Here is a 20,511-nt window from a genome sequence, read left to right as displayed (position 1 = left end):
CCCCGGTGACTGCAAGACTTCTGCAAGATGCAATGGACAGAACAACCACCAGCTATGTGGCCTATATATATGTTCCACTGTGTCTGTAAGGCATGAATTCAGACATAAACTCAGGCAGCATGGATTTCAATCTCCACAGAAACCTATATAGATAGATAACAAGATAACACATATCTATTAGACAGTACTGCAGACGCAAAAGTAGGCAGTGCATTAATTGCCTGTAAATGAATTCTGTTTTGATGTTTGGCAACGATTAGCAGACCGTCTTTGACGCTAATGTGCCCGAGTATCACTACACAGTCATTTGATCAATTAGGAGCTTATTTGCAAGTGTCTGTGCATGTATATCATTAAAAAATTAGTGGGGAAAACTGTTGAGCACCAGATGAAGAAGGATAAACAGGCTAAGGAGACATGACGAGAAGGGACAAGGCGGAGTACGTGAAGAGACTGGGACAGACTGGCAGAGGAAAATCAGGGTCAACTGTCAAGAAGCGTTGAGGCTGAAAGAAAGCAAAGTCAAGTAGAAACCCTGATCTCTGAGTCCTTCATTTTCGACACGCATATGCTCACAGACCAGTGGGCAGATGTCTGCTAAGCTGTAGCGTTACAGAAGGAAGGAGAGAATACAGAAATGGATACAGTTACATATCATGTTGCTGTTTCCAGGCCTGCTTAGTGACAGCTGATCAAGGAGGGATTACTGACAGCCCAGGGCAGATGATATATTTCTGGAATTAGAAGGCGTTTGATCTGTCTTATCAGATGGGCTCTACTGCCTACTTTCATTGGTCACACATTTACATTAGAAGCAGATGACACAAACAAAGACGGAGGAGGATAGCGGCTCATAAACACAAAAGCCATGTAGCTTTTTGGATTTTTTTTCTCTTTTCAGTGCTGTGGAGCTGCAAAACACAACGTGATTAGGTTTAAGTCAGAGCTATTTCATTTTATACATCATAATCATTCATCTTCACTGCGAGCAGCGGAGTGTGTATATTGGGTTGCTAAAGGGCTTTGCAACCACAGAGATGCCAGTGGAGACAATCCTGGAAGCATATAATTACATCTGTCTAACAAAGCTTCACATCACTGAAAAATGACCTTCGCATATTTGTGATTGTATTTTTTGGGGTGGAAATAGAGGCAGCATCACATTGTGTTAATTATATACTGAGTCACAAGCTGGACAGTTTGCCTAGACAAAATATACAAGAGCACCCTCACAGTAATGGAGCAGTTCAAGAGGAAGCGAGAGCCCAGAGCACCGCAGTAAAAAGCCCACTTGCTCACAGACATATTATATGAAAAACTGGGAGAAAAAATGGTAAAAACACAGTACAGAACTGAAGAGAAGAAGAAAGGGGGCGGCAAAGTAAATCCAATTTGGAACATCATTATCTTCCAGAGGCTGAGCGGGGTTATCGGAGGGAAATGTGAGTGCTTTTGGTGGAGGAGGGCTCATGAAAAGCATCATGAAGAGAAATGTGAAACAGAGAGGAAAGCCAGCGGGTGATGGCAGCTGGAGGTGGTTGTGCTCTGAAGTGTGAGAGGGATGCTTAATTTGCACCATGAAATATGGGAAAAATTAGTGATGAAGACAGGAGGAAAATAAATGAGTAAAGAAACAGGACATGAAACCTTTCGAATGAAACATTATGAGATAGAGGAAATATCCAAATGTTTGTGGACATCTCTATTTTACGGTGCTGTCTTTTTCCTGTTTTGAATGAGGTCCGTACAGAAATGCCAAAAATAACAACTGTGCTCTAACTGCAACATACATAATGTAGATTCATACATCTACATTATACTGCACGTGACTTTGTTTTTAACTTTGGGGCAAACTTTTTTAAGACCAAATTGTTCTGATATTCTGCTTCACTTTGGGTCATTTAAAAGTGCATTCACCATGAAGCTATTACTGCTTCTCCTAATTTATATAGTAGCAACAATAAAAAGAGGTATCTGCAGTATAGGATGTGTAGGATGGAGTGTAGGCAGGATGCTTGGAGGACAACAAAACACGATACGTAGAGGAAAATGCACAAGAGAGCACACGAGAGAAAAAAGATGTAATGATTAAAAAAGCATAATTCAGACCAGAGTGAAGCAGCCTGTGAAATAAGATTACACATAGGAGATAGCTGTAAGTGAGAAGAAAGCCGGAAGGATCAAAGTAACAATGAAGGGCTGTAAAAATAGCAAAGACAAAAATAAATGAAAGCAATCCAAGAAAAACATGGAAAACAACATAAAAAAGAGATGATAGACTCAGATTTGTAGAGCATCACACAAAGCAAAATGTAAGAGAGACAGGAGGATATTACACTGATTAAAAAAAGAGATGAGTTTTCTTTGATTTTTGCATATTTGTCACACTTACATGCTTCATCAAAATTTATTTTATATTAGAGAAAGATAACCCAGGTAAATACATTATGCAGTTTCTAAATGAGGATTTCATTCATTAAGGGTTGAAAGCTATCCAAACCTGCCTGCCCTGTGTGAAAAAGTAAAATCTTGTTATATGATGAATTAACTGGGATTTCTTTTTTTTTCGGGGGGGGGGGCAAGCTGAGTGACCTGGTCAAACAAGAAATCCCCTAGACAGAACATGTCTGAGAAATGAGCTCATGAAACTGAAAAACAGATAAGAAACAAAGCCATGGATCTGCCGGTCTGGAAAAGGTTACAAAGCCATTTTAAAGGCTTTGGGACTCCAGTGAACCACAGCAAGAGCCGTTATCAACAAATGGAGGAAACTTGGAACAATGGTGACCCTTCCCCGGAGTGACCGTCCTACCAAAATGACTCCAAGAGCGTGTCAACAACTCATCCAGGAGCCCACAAAAAGAACAATGGAAGAACTGCGGGCCTCGCTTCACTTCACTTAAGATCAGAGTTCATGATTCAACAATAAGAAAAAGACTGGACAAAAATGGCATCAACGAGAGAGCTCCAAGGAAAAAAAACGACACAAATATCCCAACAAACAACTTAATGATCTGCAAGATTTGGGGGAAAATATTGATGCAGCTGCATGCATGGAGTTGCATCAATGCAACTCTGAAATACAGCTTACAAATTAAGACGCAGCTTTCTAGACCAGCCCCGAAAAAAGTCCTGCTCTGCAGACTTCTTCACATACAGTCGAAATGTTCTTGCTCTGTGAATGATTTTTTTTCCCCGACATCGTGTTAAGTTAAAAGACACTCTTTAGGCTCATTCGCCACCATTTTCTTAATCACTTCCTCTATCAGTGTTGTGGGGACTGTAGCCTATGATAGCAGGAAAAGCGAGTACACAATGGACAGGACTCCAGTCTACTGTAATATGGTAATGATAATATTCACTGCTTGTAACATTACATCACTTGTCTTAGATAAATCCAGGAGATTTTAATGGAATTGTTAGTCATGCTATAGATAAGGCGTGATGTTTTCTTCCAGCCTGTGTGTTTTTAAATGCCTTAATGAAGCATTACCTACTAGGCTGAACTGTAGAGTACAAGGAAGAATTATAATGATTATTTTTCACAGCTGTTTGGCCCCTTAAGACCTTCTGATGTTCTTACAACAGCAGGAACACGAGCAATTAATATTGCTCAAACGGTTTAGTTTGTATCCACTGGATATTCCTAAAATGATAAACAAGTTCACACTGTGTTTATAAATGTTACTGACAAGTCATTTGAAATTTTAGTTTTTGAATATATTGCTGAGGCATTTACATTTCAGTTTTCCTCTTTATATTTTTAGTGGGAAAATACTGTAAATGTAATATTATAATAAAGTTGCTAAAATGGATTTATTGGACCAGCTACACCAAATGCAAATCTATCAGCCATAAACATATGATGTGCTTCATACTGTTTTCCTGCGGGCAATGATCCTAACTTTGAATTGGATAACAGTTTAAAGTACGTTTACACGCGTTTGCCACGCAGGATGCTTACTCTCTGGGGCTTATTTGGGTTTCAGAGCTTTGAAACAGAATAAAAGAAGAGTTGAGAAGAAAAGGTGGAAGGAGAGTAGTCTGAATTGGGTTCTGGAGCTGTACTCCACCTCACACATCGCACTCATTCGCCAGCCGCGAGTGATTCCAAGCCAGCGAGCACCACATCCACCGGAGGAGCTGATAAACTGCTCTACCTGGCTTCTCCTGTGAGACGTGCTCGCGTCGGCACCACTATTTCTGTTCACTCGCTCACCCGAATCAGGTGATGCCCTGCAAGAGCAGCTATTGGCTCTTGTCTCAGACCTTCCCCGAGGTAACTGGAGGAGTGACGAGCACTCTGCACGTGACCTCTACAATGAGCTTCCTCCCACCGGAAGACGTAAGCAACACTGGAAGTTATTTATATAGAGACGAATCTGATGGTGGGCTTTGTTACGGTGCAAGGACTCGTCCCTAAAAATAAAAGCCGTGTATAACATAAAGTGTTGCTTTATTGTAACAATAAATTATATTCGCTAATTTTGCATCCGAAATAACCTGTCCATTAAAACGATGGGAAAAATGGTGCTGAGGCATGCTGGGAAACAAGGCATGCTGGGAAAGAGACCACCGCAGACGAATCAAATGGCTTCTTCAGAGACAGCATAATGAGACCTATATTAGACCTGGCCTCATTAAAATACCTTTATAAACAACGCACTGCTGTTTACAAAGACACTGTCAGTGCGCCAATATAAATGATAATTCCACTGAAAACGGGAAAAATAACAAGGGATAAAAATGCAAATTATTTCTTCTTAAATTATCATAATACAAATTAGTAAATCAAGTCAGCTCTGAATTTATGCATGTGTGCGTAACACACGACGTTTGTGTGGAGTTGATTGTCTTAGATGTGGTGTTTTGAATAATTTACAGCAATTATAATGGCATTTTTTGAAAAGCTAAAAGGGATGTTAGCGTCCCCCCAGCCCCCCGGGGACATTACTGCGTTTACTGAATTATTTAAAAGTGACACACTAAACGTGGGTACAGCGTTGGCATATAAAAAACCCACCCCCTCTCCCCCCGCTAATATCTGCCCATTACTGCTCCTTTAACATTTCCCATGATGCCCCGCGGCTTTGATCCGTTCAACTTGAGCGCCTTACAAACAAGAGGAGACGCTCTTTCTGGGACAGAACAGCTGAGACATATTCACTCTCATTTTGTAAAATAGCTGTTAACACTGATACAGCTGTTCATATTTTTGAGACACCGCGATGTTGAACATGTGCCGCCTGCCCCTCTATTTATGCGCCGCTTCCTGTTGATGACATCCGGGCATTCAGAAGGCTTGCACTCTGGGCTACATACAGGGAACCTGGTTTCTCCTCTCATCGCCCAGGGGAAAGTCCCCGGACACGTGGCAGAAAGTGCCCTGGCTTGAAACCAGTATCGATCTGTGCTCCACCACTAATGAGCTGAGATGTTCTGCTGAACTGAGCTCGGTGATCGCAGGTCGAATTTGTCAGCGTTGATAGTTATGCAAGAAAGCTGCTAGTAACGCCTTAACAGAACGGGGCTCATTCTCCGAATGCTTCTTTTACAGTTCACTTCGTCCAAGCATGTCTGTGAATATATGGGCCCACTTTTACTGCACATACTTTTGCGGTTTGGAGCAACAGGTGCAGTCAATATAATAATAGGTCCTTATAAAAACGAATGAAAAATGGTAAGGCTGCAGTTTCCTTACGGTAAGGTTCCTAATTACTGTTCATTTAGACATTCCCCCCTGTTTAGCATTCCTACCATTTCTACCATTTAAAATTAAAGAAGAGCTTATAAAACAATATAATTTTTTATAGATTAAAGTAGTCTGAAGTGATTTATTTGAACAACAAATATGCCAGGTCTAAGGTGTAAGGATTTCTCTGATTTATTTATTTTGTAGTGTTGGCCATATTTATTTATTTGATCAAACACATTGTTAAGATGTTCCTGTAAGTTCCTCAGTAAGTTTCCCTGAGCTTTTAAAAAACAGACAAATCCTGTTTAAGCACCGTGAGTTTCTTCAGAAGAAGAAAAATATATCTCAGGTTTTGAATTGTGGTTAGGGCTCCACCTTGTGGTGAAATATTGGACATGCAACTCATTAGCGCCGAGCACAGGACTCATACAATAAATCCAGGCATATATTAGGCAAATCAATCTGAGAGTCTGATTTATTTCCATATAATCAGACATAGTTGTAAAACGTTTTATTGTATGGGGTACTTTGTGCATATAGGTATTGGGGGGGCTTTAGGTTGCAGGATTTGATATTTACAACCTACTTTAGAAAAAGAAAAGCTTGTGAGAAATACTCCCATATTTAAGCAGAAATGCTGGTGAATTAAGCAAGGCCTTCTCTGAAAAAGGCACTGATGCCCTAAAATCTGTATACGTTATTTGGTTCGTTACTCATGCAATGTGAACTAATGCTCCCATTCAACCACAGATGCAGACTTCTGTGCAGATGCTGATATCAGCCAGGTGCTCCCTCTTTTGATAGTTTGTGATTTTCCCCAAAAATATTTTTCACACTTTCCTCGTCAGCCCCCCTGAATATTTTTTTGTTTTTTACCAAACTCATGTCCATCTTAAACGAGCTTGGTCTCCGATATCTCAGATATCAGATGTATTTTTATCAAAGTAGAGTTTTAAGTTTGTGTATGTGGATTATATGACAAGCAATTCAGTATTAGATTTTCAGCTTTGCCCCCTGCACAGATATATTTCTCTGGATTCTTCAAATTTTTTTGGTGATATTCAATTGCATATAGAGAGTATTCATCCCCTCAGATGTTTTTAATCTTTTATTGCTTTTATAATTGGATTCATGGTCAATTTTAAAGCTTTAAAAAACAAACAAGTCTCTGATATTAAAATATTTTTTTTTACTTCTACAAAGTAATGTGGATTAATTCAAACTATTAAACAACTACATAAATATTCACTCTTGTTAAAGCCATTTATACTCGAGGGTTCATTCACTGAGGATACAAGCTCACTGCAAACATCTCTGTCTCTTGGAGTCTATCCACAGGCACGCAGGAGGCTCCAAGGTTAACTAGAAGAAGGTTGTTCGCTCTGATTTAACTAACATAGAGCTTTTTGTCTGAGGCCAGACCTCAGGCCGGAGAACATGTCACTGAACTCTAAATGTGTTGTTCACAGCAGATCTCTGTTCAGTCTGATGGAGTTTGAGCAGTGTTGCGAAGAAGAATGGAGTCTGAGTGAAACCACTCCACATAAGGTCAAAACAAGGATGGCAGCCAAAGGTCCACTAAATATTCATTTCAGGGGGGTGAATATTTAGGCAATAACTGACTATAGAGAACTTTTTTGTGAATTATTGCCAAAAAAATGAATGCAAGGGGGATGCTTATGTTAACAAACATTATTTTAAATATGCCTTACAATGACTTTGAACAGAAGCGTATTTTTTTGATATAACAATTCAAAATAACACCTTCCCAATTAAATATGGAGTTTAAATATTATGCAAATATATGCACTTAAATTTTATTTACATGTACTTTAGAATCCCAATTTCTTCTTCTTTCTGATAAAACATGCATTTCCTACAAGCACCAATAACTTCAGGCCAAATCCTTTCCCCAGTTGATTTTAAAAGTCACTCCTGGTCTAGCATTTATGAGTAATTATGATATTGTAATTTTTGGTGGGCATGGTCCAGTTTAAACACCTTGTAACCCATAAAAGAATACAGGAACATAAACGAGCTTCGTCATTGTTGTTATACACTGTCTGCACTCAAAATGGCCAATGGATCTCCATTTTCTCTGTGATCTCACCTTTCAGGCAGAATAAAGACAGTTTGTTTTTTTCCATTTGGTCCCCAGTAGGGCGGGAAACCAGCTCTACAGCATTTATTCTAATCGCCTCTGACATGAAAGCACCCAGTGACACACATAGGCATACTGTATACTGCAGGATTAGGCAGTACACAAAAAGATTACAGCGTCACATGGTATTGCTTCCAAATGGTGCCTTCTCACAACCTACTTCCCCCTCTTAGGTATCCCATCATTCCCTGGAATGGGCGTAGGCTCACGCAGCAGCAGCATCACAAAGGTTCAGCTCCTCCCTGCTGTGTGCTTGATATAGGATGGGAGGGAGAGAGGGACCGAGAGAGACAGAGAGGATCAGGCACAGATGAATTCTAGTCTGAATGACGGAAGCGGTGTGGGCACATGTGAGTGAGAGAGGACGAATCCGGAAGTAGAGAGACCTGCGCGCGTGTGTGTGTGTGTGCGGGAGAGAGAGACAGAGAGAGTGTAAATCAACAGAAAGAGGAAGAGGACATAAAGAAAGGAAGAAAAAGGGCTTCAGGAGGAAGCAGACAAGACAAGGGGTCTCAGACTGAGAGGGAAGATGGCTGAGCCGGAGCTGAAATCGAGAGGCAGCCGAGAGAGCGTCGCTAAGGAGAAGATGGGGGGTAGGTACAGTGCATGCTCGCGCTCCTCTAACTGCCACATGGTGCAGCGCTGCATTATTCCACCATGCGCTCTGATGCAACATTGCCTGATGCAAGAGTAGAATTGTAGAGTTGATGCTGAGGAGATGCTTTCATGGTAGCAGGTGACAGGTGTGGACAAATGGCACATATTAGGAACGTGGGTATGAAAACACAACAATCAGATGCAGTGTGTGTTTACACGGATAGAAAGAGTTTAATAAGGACGGCAGGTTCAGAATGAAAATCTCATAGGTGCTGATTTACAAAAATGTCTATTTTTAAAAAATGATATGAATTCTTCCTTTAGTAACACAAGTTTTTGTTTGTTTTTATTAATCATAGTTTTTCAAAGTAACCAGCGCCTAAAACAACTCAGCGAGAAAGCTTGTAAATTTATTTCATTTGTCTGAAAATGAGCCAGACTCTGTAATTTGACTGTCTCCCCTTCTGCTGTCCTCTCACCACCAGCGACTGGAGCAGAGCCTGAGCAAGATGGTCTCATTGTGGAGCAGCCAGCATCTCCATCTGACCCCGTGGGTTCTCCGCCTGCTGCCACAGGTTCCACCAACAGCCTGCCAGGCAAGGGGGAGAAGATTGAACTCAAACGCAGCATCACCCTCTTCAACGGTGTCGGAATGATTATCGGCACCATCATCGGCTCGGGCATTTTCGTCACTCCCACAGGTGTTGTCAAAGAGACCGGCTCCGCTGGGCTCTCTCTGATCGTTTGGTCCGCCTGTGGAGTGATATCCACCATGGGTGCTCTGTGCTACGCAGAGCTGGGTACAACTATTGTCAAGTCAGGAGGAGACTACACTTACATCCTTGAGATATATGGCGAACTGGCTGCCTTTCTCAAGCTGTGGGTGGAGATGCTCATCATCCGGCCGTCGTCGCAGTATGTGGTGTCACTGGTGTTTGCGACCTACCTTCTGAAACCTCTCTACCCCAACTGCGTCGTGCCCGACAGCGCAGCCAAGCTCATTGCCTGCCTGTGTCTTAGTGAGTACATGATGTTGGTGGGCTTTCTTAGGTCAAATACACATGTTAGACACTTCATTGCAGCTGGTCATTCACCAGATTCTTGATTGTAGTGTGTTTTGTGTCTCTCCGCTGCTTGTAGCCTCCCTGACATTTGTAAACTGTATCAGTGTGAAAGCAGCAACCAAGGTCCAGGACTTGTTCACCGCTTCCAAATTGATAGCCTTGATCATCATCATCCTCTTTGGCTTCATTCAGATTTCCACAGGTGAGTGGCAAAATACCCCAGAACAAACCAAATCAGCTGCATGACTGCATGCTGTTGAGAACAAATCTTATACCTTCATCACAAGACTTATTAATTTTTAACAGAGAAGTAAAATTAGCTTCAGGTCAAAGCTGGAAAAACAGGTTTTGTCAGTGTAATAAAATCTAAATCCTCAACAATATTTAATCTACTTTAATAGTCAGTAAAAAATCCTAAAAAAGTGCCCTCACTTTGAACCTGTCATTTCAGATCTGCTGTAAGCATGCAGCTTCCCTTCATTGTGTTGGAAACACAGCTCCCTTGTTTTCAATATTTGTAGTTGGAGTAATTATGGAACTAACAGCATGCCTGTAAAGTAAATGCCATTGCATTATGTGGCTTTTTGCAAACTGTATAGTTGAATCAATTGTTATGATTCTCGTCTTCACACGACATCAACGTGAGGTTTACTTCTTTTATCTCCAATGGTAAACAAGTTGTTAACGAGCGCTAATGAGCCTAACGAAGCAGACTGCTTTGCTTTCAGCTTGTTAGCACACTTACTGAGTCTGAACACAGAGCTTGTCTGTCTAGAGCCGTGTGATTGAGTCTGAGCAGACATGAACATGGGCATCAGAACGTGCCAGGATGGTTTTGATCGTACAAATGAGACTGCAATGAAATGAAAATGCACAGAAAATAAGACAGTAATTTACTGCCTGAAATAATGGCATTGTAGTAACATTTTTCTATATGATAGCCCTAAGCGTGTGGATTCACGTGTGCCGTCTAAGACTGTAAAAGCAACGCACGTTAATCCGCCCGAGCTGTGCCATTCACAATACAAGAGCGCGGGAAGACAGCGTGGCCACACTTGCTCCACGCTGCATCTGCTGCTCCCCTCCTTACACAAGGCCACGCCTACCACCTTTGTGCGCCATACTCTGTTACCATGGAAACTAGGCAGTGAAGCTTGCCGGCTGTTGTCACACTTTTTCAGCAGACCGGCAAGAGAACAGAGTTGGAAAATAATAAGGAGGGTCATTACCATCTGAAAGCGACAGGTAGAGGGAGAGAGAGACACCAAAACGCCAGGCTCTCTCTCTTTGTCTCACTCACACACACACACACACACACACACACACACACACACACACACACACACACACACCTACACACACACACACACACACATTGGATTCATTGACTGCAGTGTATTGTATAAATGGATTGAAGTTTACTTATGAGAAAATTATTCTTCTCATATTTAAATGTCAACTGATCGTGTTTCTGTGCCCCAGAAGAGATGCTCCTTTGTTTATAGTGAATTGTCCTGACACAACATTGCGTTTCGCTTCTGTTATTACCATGGTACATTGACAAGCATGTCAAAGGGCAGGCATCAACAGGCCGGCCTGGTACAAGAGACAAAATGTGTCGGCAGCACAAAAAGAATCTATTCAATGTCTAAGCACATAACTCCTCCAGGCGCTACACCTGGCAGTGGGAGAATTGCTTCCCTTTCAGATGCTTTCTTTTTCTTTCTGTATGTGAGCAGGTGATGTGCCATATCTGACCCCAGAAAAGGCGTTTGAAGGGAGCAAACTGGGAGTTGGGAATATTGTCCTGGCTCTGTACAGCGGTCTCTTTGCTTTTGGAGGCTGGTGAGGGTCATAAAATTGAATTATTTATAGCTTCTGTTTGTTTTTGCTTGAAAGATTTATGACCTCTTTGCTATTCACCCCCCCAGGAATTACCTGAATTATGTAACGGAGGAGATGATCAACCCAGAGAGGTGACTTAAATGTAATGACGGTTGTTTTGGTGATGATGGCACAGACTGTCTTGTAAATATCTGCCAAGAGCATGGTTGCTCTCATCCATGACTGAGCTTGTCTATCATCAGATAAATCCACAGAGATAAAGTATCCAAGCGATACTGACATAATCTGAACTATGAACTAAATATGAACTAAAATATTACGTTTTACAAAAAAATAAAAGCATGTGATAATAATGATTTATAAAATCCAGTAAAATTATGCAGTCGTGTTCCTCACTGCATACCCTGCATGAATTCAGTCACATCTCATAACACAGTCTGATATTACCAGAACATACAGTGTTACACGCTGTTGTTTTTTTCCTCAAATGACCTTTGACCTTTGACCCCATAGGAACCTGCCCCTGTCCATCATCATATCCATGCCTATAGTCACGGTGGTATATGTTCTAACCAACCTGGCCTACTTCACCACCATCCCTCCTCAAGTCATGATTGAGTCAGAGGCTGTTGCTGTGGTGAGTGTACTGCTTTTCTTTAATATGATGTGTTTCATCCTGAACTGGGACATGCATATTGGTTGTTTGTGGTCACAAATTCTCCTCGTCTGCTTTTTCTTTCTGTTCTGCAGAGTTTTGGGGAGTACCATCTTGGTGTGATGTCCTGGCTCATTCCCGTCTTTGTGGGACTGTCCTGCTTTGGTGCAGTCAATGGATCACTCTTTACTTCAGCGCGGTGTGTGTTTGCATGTGTACAATGAAACATAACACAGCATTTTATACATTTAGTATTAATAGTTTAAAGTCTTTGTATTTTTCAAATAAATAATGATTTAATAAATTTCTCTTCTAGTTTGTTCTATGCTGGAGCTCGAGAGGGTCAACTCCCTGCTGCTCTGGGGTTGGTCCACACAGACCTGTTCACACCAGTGCCATCCCTCATATTCACAGTAAGAAACCTGATACTTTCAGTGACATTTTACCAGCTGGCTAATAAGATTAGGTTAGTATGTTAAATCATGTATGATCATTGCTAAAATCTGCCAAGTGTCCCCATTTTTGAGGTATTATACGCAAGTGTACGATACAAAACATTTGTGAAGCATTTGTAGAGTTATTTTTGTTAGAGAAAATTATTTCAGTGAAGAGTTACAGTTAAGTCCATAATTTGTTGGATTTTTGTGCATTTTTTATAATCTTGCCTCTGTGCACCACCACAGTAGATTTTAAATCAAACAGTCAAGATGTGATTGAAGTGCAGACTTGCAGCTTTGATTCAGCGAATTAGACTTTACAACAGTTTTTATACACAGTGCCTCATTTTCAGAGGCTCAAAAGTAATTGGCTGACAAGCAGTTTGAATGTTACTTCATGACAAACTAAGCAGATCTAGTATCTGTGGTTGATTCCAAGTGGTGCAATTTTATTTTAGAGCTCTTATTTAGCTCTTTATTGTCATTTTAAATATCAAAACAACTTCACAACATCTGACCAAGTCAAGAATAGTCTCAAAGAAGTAGATGCATGATTGTTAGGGTCTACAATTAAGATGGCTTCAAGAAAGTAAATACAGAGGGTTTAGAGAAAGGTGCAAACCACTGGTTACACTCAAGAACAGGGAGGTCCGATTAGATTATTGCCAGAAAACATCTAAAAGAGACTGCACAGTTCTGAGAAAAAAAGTTTGGAGGGGACAAATTAAACCAAGATAAGCTTCTACCAGAGTGAAGGGAAGAGAAAAGTATGGAGAAAAAGAGAAACAGCTCATGATGTGAAGAATACCACATCATCTGTCAAACATGGAGGTGGAGGCACTGTTATGGTATTGGCATGTATTGCTGCTAGGAGAACTAAGTCACTGGAGTTTATTAATGATGTGAGTGCTGATAGACACAGCAGGGTGAATTGTGAACACTTTCTGTTTAGATTCAGCCAAAGCTGCAAAACTGATCAGACAGTGCTTCATGTGGATAATGACCCAAAAACTGTAAAACCAAGTCAAGAGTTTATCAAGGCAAAGAAATGGGATATACTTCAAATGCCAAGTCAGTCACCTAATGTCAACCCAACAAAGCGTGTTTTTTCATTATTAAATAAAAACCTGAATGCAGCAATGAAGTACAGGTAGACAATCTCAGTGGAGAAAGCACAACGTCTGGTGATGTCCATGTGTTCTAAACTTCAAGCGACTAACACACTGACTAAAATCAACCCTTACATTAAGTGATATTAACTTTTTCAGTTCATTTTGAGCCTTTGAAATTGGAACTATGTCTAAAAGTGGCTCCAGTTCTTAAAGACTTAATGCAGTCCTCTCAAATTAAGGTCTGCATTAATCACATGTTGATTGTTTGGTTTAAAATTCGCTGTGGTGGTGAACAGTAACAAAAAAGCACACAAACTACCCATGGGAACATGTTTGTGAAGGTTCTCAGCCATCCAGGTCATCGTAGTCTAAGGAGCTTGGAAAGAAAAGCATCTGGACTTCTTTGAGTTGCTTGAAGACGTTTCACCTCTCATCCAAGAAGCTTCTTCAGTTCTAAGGGTCAATGGTGGAGAGTCTCAGATATAAACCCAGTGGGAGTTTCCCCCCCAAAGAGGGACAAAGGACCCCCTGATGATCCTCTACCTAATCACATGAGCCAAGGTGTGAAAGCGTGTGAAAACTCAAAGAAGTCCAGACGCTTTTCTTTCCAAGCTCCTTAGACTACCCATGGGAAGTTAACTGAAAATGGCAGCTTTATTATTGGAAAAACCTCCATTAAATAAACTTTCAAAAAACAAACCAAAACCCTGAACATGAGAACTAAGAACTGAAAAACACTGGGAAACTAGAACTTAAACTAGACCAAAAGAAAACAGACCAGGAACTAAGAACTAGAGATTTAGACAGAGCCATGAGAGAAACACACAGCAGTGAGGGTCAAAGGAAAACACAGGGCTAAAATACACCATGGAGTAACATGGGAATGGAGAGCACAGCTGGGACTAATCAAACGCAATGCGATAAAGGGGAAGCAAAGCTTTAAACACTGAACACAGGACATAAGACTATCAAAATAAAACAGGAAACCAGAGACATTCACAAAGACGTAGACTTGACACCAATGTTCCCTCTAAACTGCGCGCGTGCGCAATTGCGCACTGCTGGCACGGTCTCTGCGCACAGAAAATCTGCGTTGCGCACAAAAAAAAAAAAAACTAACCTGAATTGAAATTAAAATTAAAACTTTAACAATTCAGTTTTGCAGTGTTAGTCAGTGAGTGACTGGCTGCTCCCGTATGGGATTAGAACGATGCCACCTTATCCCATAGTCCAGCCAATAATGCGATTCACATTCGTATATACGCAGCTAATCAACGTCGTTGACAGGCTATGACAGCCTCCTTATGTGCCGACACCGGTGTTTTAGCTAGCAAAGCGGCTGATGTGGAGTGAAGCCACGTTAATAACAACGTGTAAAACCATTGGAGATGTGAGCAGGACAGACGGAACAATTGACGGAAAAGTGTGGACTTTTTTAAATTGTGTTGATAGGCCACGTAAAGCCAGAGTTATGATAAAAATATAAAATGTTTGGTTTTCTTCCTGAATACTATCGTTGTTTATATTTACTGCCCGAAGAAACGGTAAAAACGGCTTTTTATAAGGAAAACGCTCGAAAGCGCGCTCCCTGTGAGAAAAGCCAAAACCAAAAAAACCCCACCCTTTCCTATTGGTCGAAAAATGTACCATGTCAACCAATCAAAAAAATGATATGGCAACAGTTGATTAGGAAGGGGGATAGTTTTAGGAGTGTTTTGAGATGTGAGAGATTTGCGACGTTTAGCGCAAATCTTGTGTAGTTAGTGTGTAGTGTAGTCAATAGTTTTGTTGCGTGTGTCAGAACAATGAGGCGACTGCTGAATGTTACAGGTGTTACAGGAGTGATACATCTCCTGTTGTCAGGCCTGCAGGTATCAGGCTGTTGTTCTCCTTTATCTCATAGTGGACAGAAATTATTTTTGGAGTGGCACAAATAATTTGTAAGGCATCAAATTTGATGCAGAACAGCTGATTGTTCTGTAAATAGTTTGAAATGTTTGTTTAAAAAACGCGTTGGCTGCATTTTTAGGTAAACGGCTGCAAAAAACTTTGTTGTTTGCAAAACTCAATAACTTTTTTGAAGAAGTAACTATATAATTAATTGCCCAACATTGATCATTATATACTGTATTTTGCAGACAGAGAGTTACAGGACTCTCTCCCAGACCACAGACTCATAATACAAGTCAGAGCTTTATGAAAAAAAAATAATAGAAAGTTGTGTTTTCAAAATTGGACTTTAAGTTATTTTTACTTCCAATAGTGTTAACATACTACACAAGATTTTTTTTAAATCTTCATTGTAAGTGGGCTAAAGCAGTTAATTAAAAGTAGTCTAACATAAATGTAAATACTGTTATTTGATTATTTTAATAAACCATGTAACTTGGATGGATTTGATGCTGGCGTGACCACAGTGCACACGTCTAATGTTGCTCACAGTGGTCCAAGGGTTTGTGTGTTCGCTCAGACACATGAAAAATTAGAGGGAACATTGCTTGACACTGAAACATAGAGACATAACTGACTGGGGAGACAGAGAGAACATGGAGACGAGTGACTAGACGAGGAACACGGGGAAGGCAAAGTAACAGAAACCTAAATCCTTGGAACTAAGAATATAACACAAGCAGAACAATGAATAACAATAACCAAAGAATAAAAATTAACCAACAAACACAAAACCCTGGGTCACAGACCCAGTACTGTGACACCTACCTGCTCTATTCAAGAAAATCACTAAGGAGGATTCAGAAGCCTTGTGTGTGTTTATAATCTATTATCCATCTACTATCTGTAATCTAATGTTTCCAGCAAACTAATGCAATCTTTACTCTTTTTTTCATTGTATTAGTGTTTCCTATCGATGATGTATGCCATCTCCCAGGACATCTTCTCTGTCATCAATCTCTTCAGCTTCTTCACCTGGATGTGTGTTGGGATGGCCATCGCTGGCATGATCTGGCTGCGCTTTACCAAACCCGACCTCAGAAGGCCCATTAAGGTGAACGTCTTAGGGGTTAAAGTAGCTGCTCAGTGCGTGTTGCAGAGAAGATCCATTTTGATGGATATGAGTCTCGCTGAAAGGTGACCCTGGCCCTACCTTCTTTGTCTGGCAAAACATCAACATGTCTTCTAGTTTCATAAAGCATCTGCTATTTTTTTTTTAGTGAAAGCACCATTGTATCGCTACGCTTGTTATTAGGTGGAACTGGAAACATACTGTTTTTCCAAGACAGGAGGGAGGGGTATTTGGAGGAATACATGATCCTTTGTTTCTATTTCATCATGGGAAAATTACCTTGGCTGACCAGAGTCTTTCATCTTCTCTTTGGCCCACACTGCTTTCAGCTCAGTTATTTTATAAAATCATCTATAAACATATTAAAAGAGAGAGAGAGAGAGAGACAGAGACAGAGAGAGAGCTATTTATATGTAAACCATTCATAAAAAATGTCAGTTTCAACCCAGAAAAAAGAAAAACAAACCGTCAGCTCAAGAAGTTTAACTGATAACTGAATCTAATAACAGTATGGAGCTCTTAACATAACAGTTTAGCCAATAATTATTTCTTCATCGTGATCAAATTGTTGGAGATGCTTAAGGAAAAAGGGTAAGCCAATATGAGAAAAATACTTAAGTAAGAGTACAAATGTATTTAGTATCAACTATAGCACATATCATTGTTTCAAAATGAGATCTTTAGATGAAGTCAGGCATCATTTAACTTTGCATACACAGTCTTATAGTTTGAATTTGTATTGATTTCATTGATTTTTTTGCATTATTGTCTGATCTGTAAAGTAATCGGTATTGAAAATGTCTTAATATAAAAAACTTTAGTAATTATTTGTCTCCTCTTGTTGTTTAATGGAAACAAAGTGTCAGAAAACAGATATCAGTGAAGAAGTTACAGGATCTAAAATCTGAACTTTTAGTATTGTCATCAAAATCACTATACATTAGTCTTATCATTAGCTATAGTTGCATTATTCCAAAGTCCAAATATGATATGAGACACCTTCACTCAACAATTATAAACTGTATCTTATCTGCTCACGTCTAATATGAATCGAAACACATCTTCATCTGTTATGTATTTTATATTTTCTCTCTGCAGATTTCTCTCTTCATCCCGGTTACTTTTGTGTTGAGCTGCGTCTTCATGATCGTCGTGTCCTTTTGGGCAGCTCCCTTCGAGTGTGTGCTAGGCAGCGGCATTATTCTCACAGGCGTCCCAGCGTACCTACTGGGCTACAAGTGGAAAAAACCCCATGTGGTCAAGAAGATGCTGGGTGAGTTGGAGATTTTTTTTGTTTTTTTTAGAGTGAGGCAAAGGTGGTTTGTTGTGAAATTCCTGTGAGATTATCTGCTCAAGTTCTGCTGTGGGCACCGGTACATTTCCTTTGTTTACATAGTTGGTCCGGAGGACTCAGGCAAAAGGCTGACGCAGTGTTTAAAAAAAAAAAAAAAAAATCCAACATTTGACCTGTAGTAGCCTAGCAAAGAGAAAACAGACGTGGCTAACGTGACGAGTTGTTTCTCCTCAGAAATCTTCACCATGTTCTGTCAGAAGATCTTCATGTCTGTTCCTGAAGAGAAGGAGCAACATGGGGCGGCTGAATAATGCTGGACAAACCGAGCAAGATGAAAGACTGGGTCAATATTTTTGTCTGGACATTCCTGTAATGTTTACATTCATCCACATGTGATCGGACTTTTTTTGTTTTAACTTTATCTGACCAGGCAGGTAACTGTGAACATATTCAATATTTGCTAGAGTGGCCTGACAAATGGAGGATTTGTTTTATGAATACTGCAACTTTTCTGCAAAGAAGATCACCGGGCATTTTACACTCCTTATTATGAATTGATTTTAATATTTCAGCATATCTCCTTAAATGATCAAACATGCTCTGATGTTCCATGTTAGTTAATGGAACGCCATCTGTAAGTGTATGACTGCTGCAGGCATATAATTACTTGTGTACTGCAAGTACACAATCAGGAGCTGCAGTGGCCTATGACATACAGGTATATTTTTCTCCTGAAGTGTACAAATGAATAGCTTAGGCGGGATAATATATGTCTAATACCATTAACAACCAAACTAGACATAGTATATTATAGTTTAGGGTTTATATTTATAGTTTATATTGTGTTAAAATAAAGGATTTTGCTATAGTTGCTATAATCACGTCACTTAGAGTTTATAACTAAGGTCAAATTTGGAAGAGGAAGAGGTTGTCTAACAAAGCACTTACTCCATTTTCTCATATGGTACTAATGTTTGTGTTAAATAGTAATTCATTCTTACATTTTACTTGATATTGTTTTTTATTTATTGGTAAGATGAATTTGTAGCGCTGTCGTAAAGCACAAGCTAAAGGGAGATGAAAGAGTGTCTGTGATGTCTGCTTGAACTGCACTGTGAACCAGGTCTGTTTCTTGTATCATTTCATTCTGATATTAAACCTCATCGGCGCCGCGTGTGACGATACTTGATGAAAACGATACCAGCATCTCCGTTTGTGCGCCATTGTTGTGAGACGGCGTAGATATGCTCAGATATCGTAGTAGTGTTCGTAGTTAGCCTTAGTGTTTGTACTGAACGTATTTGATGTCTGTGCCAGCCGTGCCAGTGCTGATATTCTATTTCTTTTTTGTCACTGTATGACCAAAATGAATGTTGCAACTTTAGAGATGCTGGCTTTGCTTGTAATTTTTGTAGGAAGTGTACCTGGAGAGAGGTTTGAGGTTTTCCCAGCGTATTTCCTGGTCCAGTGAAGGCCTGGGAAGGGAGGAGCTTCTGAGGAATGTTAAGGGGGATTGGAATCATGTGGAGTGGGAAAAAGGTTTCTTACTTTTGCGCACAATGGAGAGACAGTCTCCTTACAAATCTACCACAGATGTACGTATTGTCAGCCTACTCACTGTGCTGGCAGTCCAGGTTTCACAGGCCCCGTTTCCAGTGAAGGGAAAGTGCTGAAAAAACATACTAATTCATACTGGTTGCTATTCCTTTAACAAATAATGCAGCAGAAGCCTTCAGACAAGAACAACAGAAAGTCTGTGAGAAAAATGACCTTTGACATTCTCACTGGTAACATCAGACTTTCCGTGGTGAGACACAAACAGCTCTTCTTTTTCTTTTTTTTAAAGGAACCCTCTTTGATCTTATTTGTATAATGTGAAGTTTAAATACAAACATGTAAGTACATTTGCAATTAGCATGCAACAATATTTCTCCCACTTAAAGTATTTAATACGGATTCTTTATTAAAGCAGATTGCATACAGATTTAAAAAGAGAATAGCTGAATGCAAATGCTTGCAAAGTTGGCACTGCGATCATCTTTAAAGGCAAGCTCACTGAAAGCACACCAATGAACAACGCAGTCCTCGAAGACACGCCCCTTACTTAATGAATCTACTTAAATTAAAGCCCTGAACACACACGTGTGTCTAAAAACACACTGATTCCAGTTACGATGATAAGCGGTCTCATATATTTTATTTTATGCACAACGTGCTGCATCGGTGTGTGTGTGCGTTTGTGTGTGTAAAGTATTACTATATGTGAAAATCAGTAACGCAAATGTGATTGAGAATAAAGGAAGCTCATATTTTTGATTCTATAATTGAGAGTACCATTGTAACTGTTGTCTGTGAGTGACCATAGTAGGTACTGTACGTGTAAAAAATAAAACTATTTTGTTCAAAGTTTGATTGTTTGCGCTTTTGTAAAGCAGACGGCCAACAAAAGGAGTCAGAGGATTAAAATCTGATTGCTTGCTCCTGTAGAAATGCAGCAGCCGGTCGACAAAAGGCCGGCCGAAGCCCCTCTTCAGGCACCGGCTTCAGATAAAACAAAGATTCTCTGAACGTGACATCCTAACGTCCAAATGAGTATGTTTCTCAAAATAGCGTTATCATCTCAGCCATC

General features: G+C 40.1%; 1 protein-coding gene and 2 non-coding genes across 3 annotated transcripts; 2 read left to right on the top strand and 1 right to left on the bottom strand.

Moving 5' to 3' along the window:
- Positions 1 to 4,028: 4,028 nt before the first annotated feature.
- Positions 4,029 to 4,337, bottom strand: LOC148096893 (Nuclear RNase P). The gene has a single exon (XR_015717057.1).
- Positions 4,338 to 5,287: 950 nt separating this feature from the next.
- Positions 5,288 to 5,547, top strand: LOC148096892 (RNase MRP). Its single transcript, XR_015717056.1, has one exon.
- Positions 5,548 to 8,098: 2,551 nt separating this feature from the next.
- Positions 8,099 to 20,288, top strand: LOC102791384 (large neutral amino acids transporter small subunit 1-like). The gene is made up of 11 exons (XM_087833447.1): positions 8,099 to 8,449; positions 8,939 to 9,472; positions 9,594 to 9,719; positions 11,257 to 11,362; positions 11,449 to 11,493; positions 11,876 to 11,999; positions 12,113 to 12,216; positions 12,334 to 12,430; positions 16,421 to 16,570; positions 17,687 to 17,861; positions 18,117 to 20,288. Exons 1-11 carry the CDS (start codon positions 8,386 to 8,388, stop codon positions 18,191 to 18,193), a joined length of 1,602 nt encoding a protein of 533 aa, XP_087689573.1. The 5' UTR covers positions 8,099 to 8,385; the 3' UTR covers positions 18,194 to 20,288.
- Positions 20,289 to 20,511: the final 223 nt, after the last annotated feature.

The sequence above is a fragment of the Neolamprologus brichardi genome, chromosome 20, assembly GCF_056152115.1.
Source record: "Neolamprologus brichardi isolate AB-2024 chromosome 20, ASM5615211v1, whole genome shotgun sequence".
NCBI classification, from domain to species: domain Eukaryota; kingdom Metazoa; phylum Chordata; class Actinopteri; order Cichliformes; family Cichlidae; genus Neolamprologus; species Neolamprologus brichardi.
The sequence above is the reverse complement of the archived record's forward strand: the minus strand, read 5'-3'. Positions and strand labels throughout refer to the sequence as shown.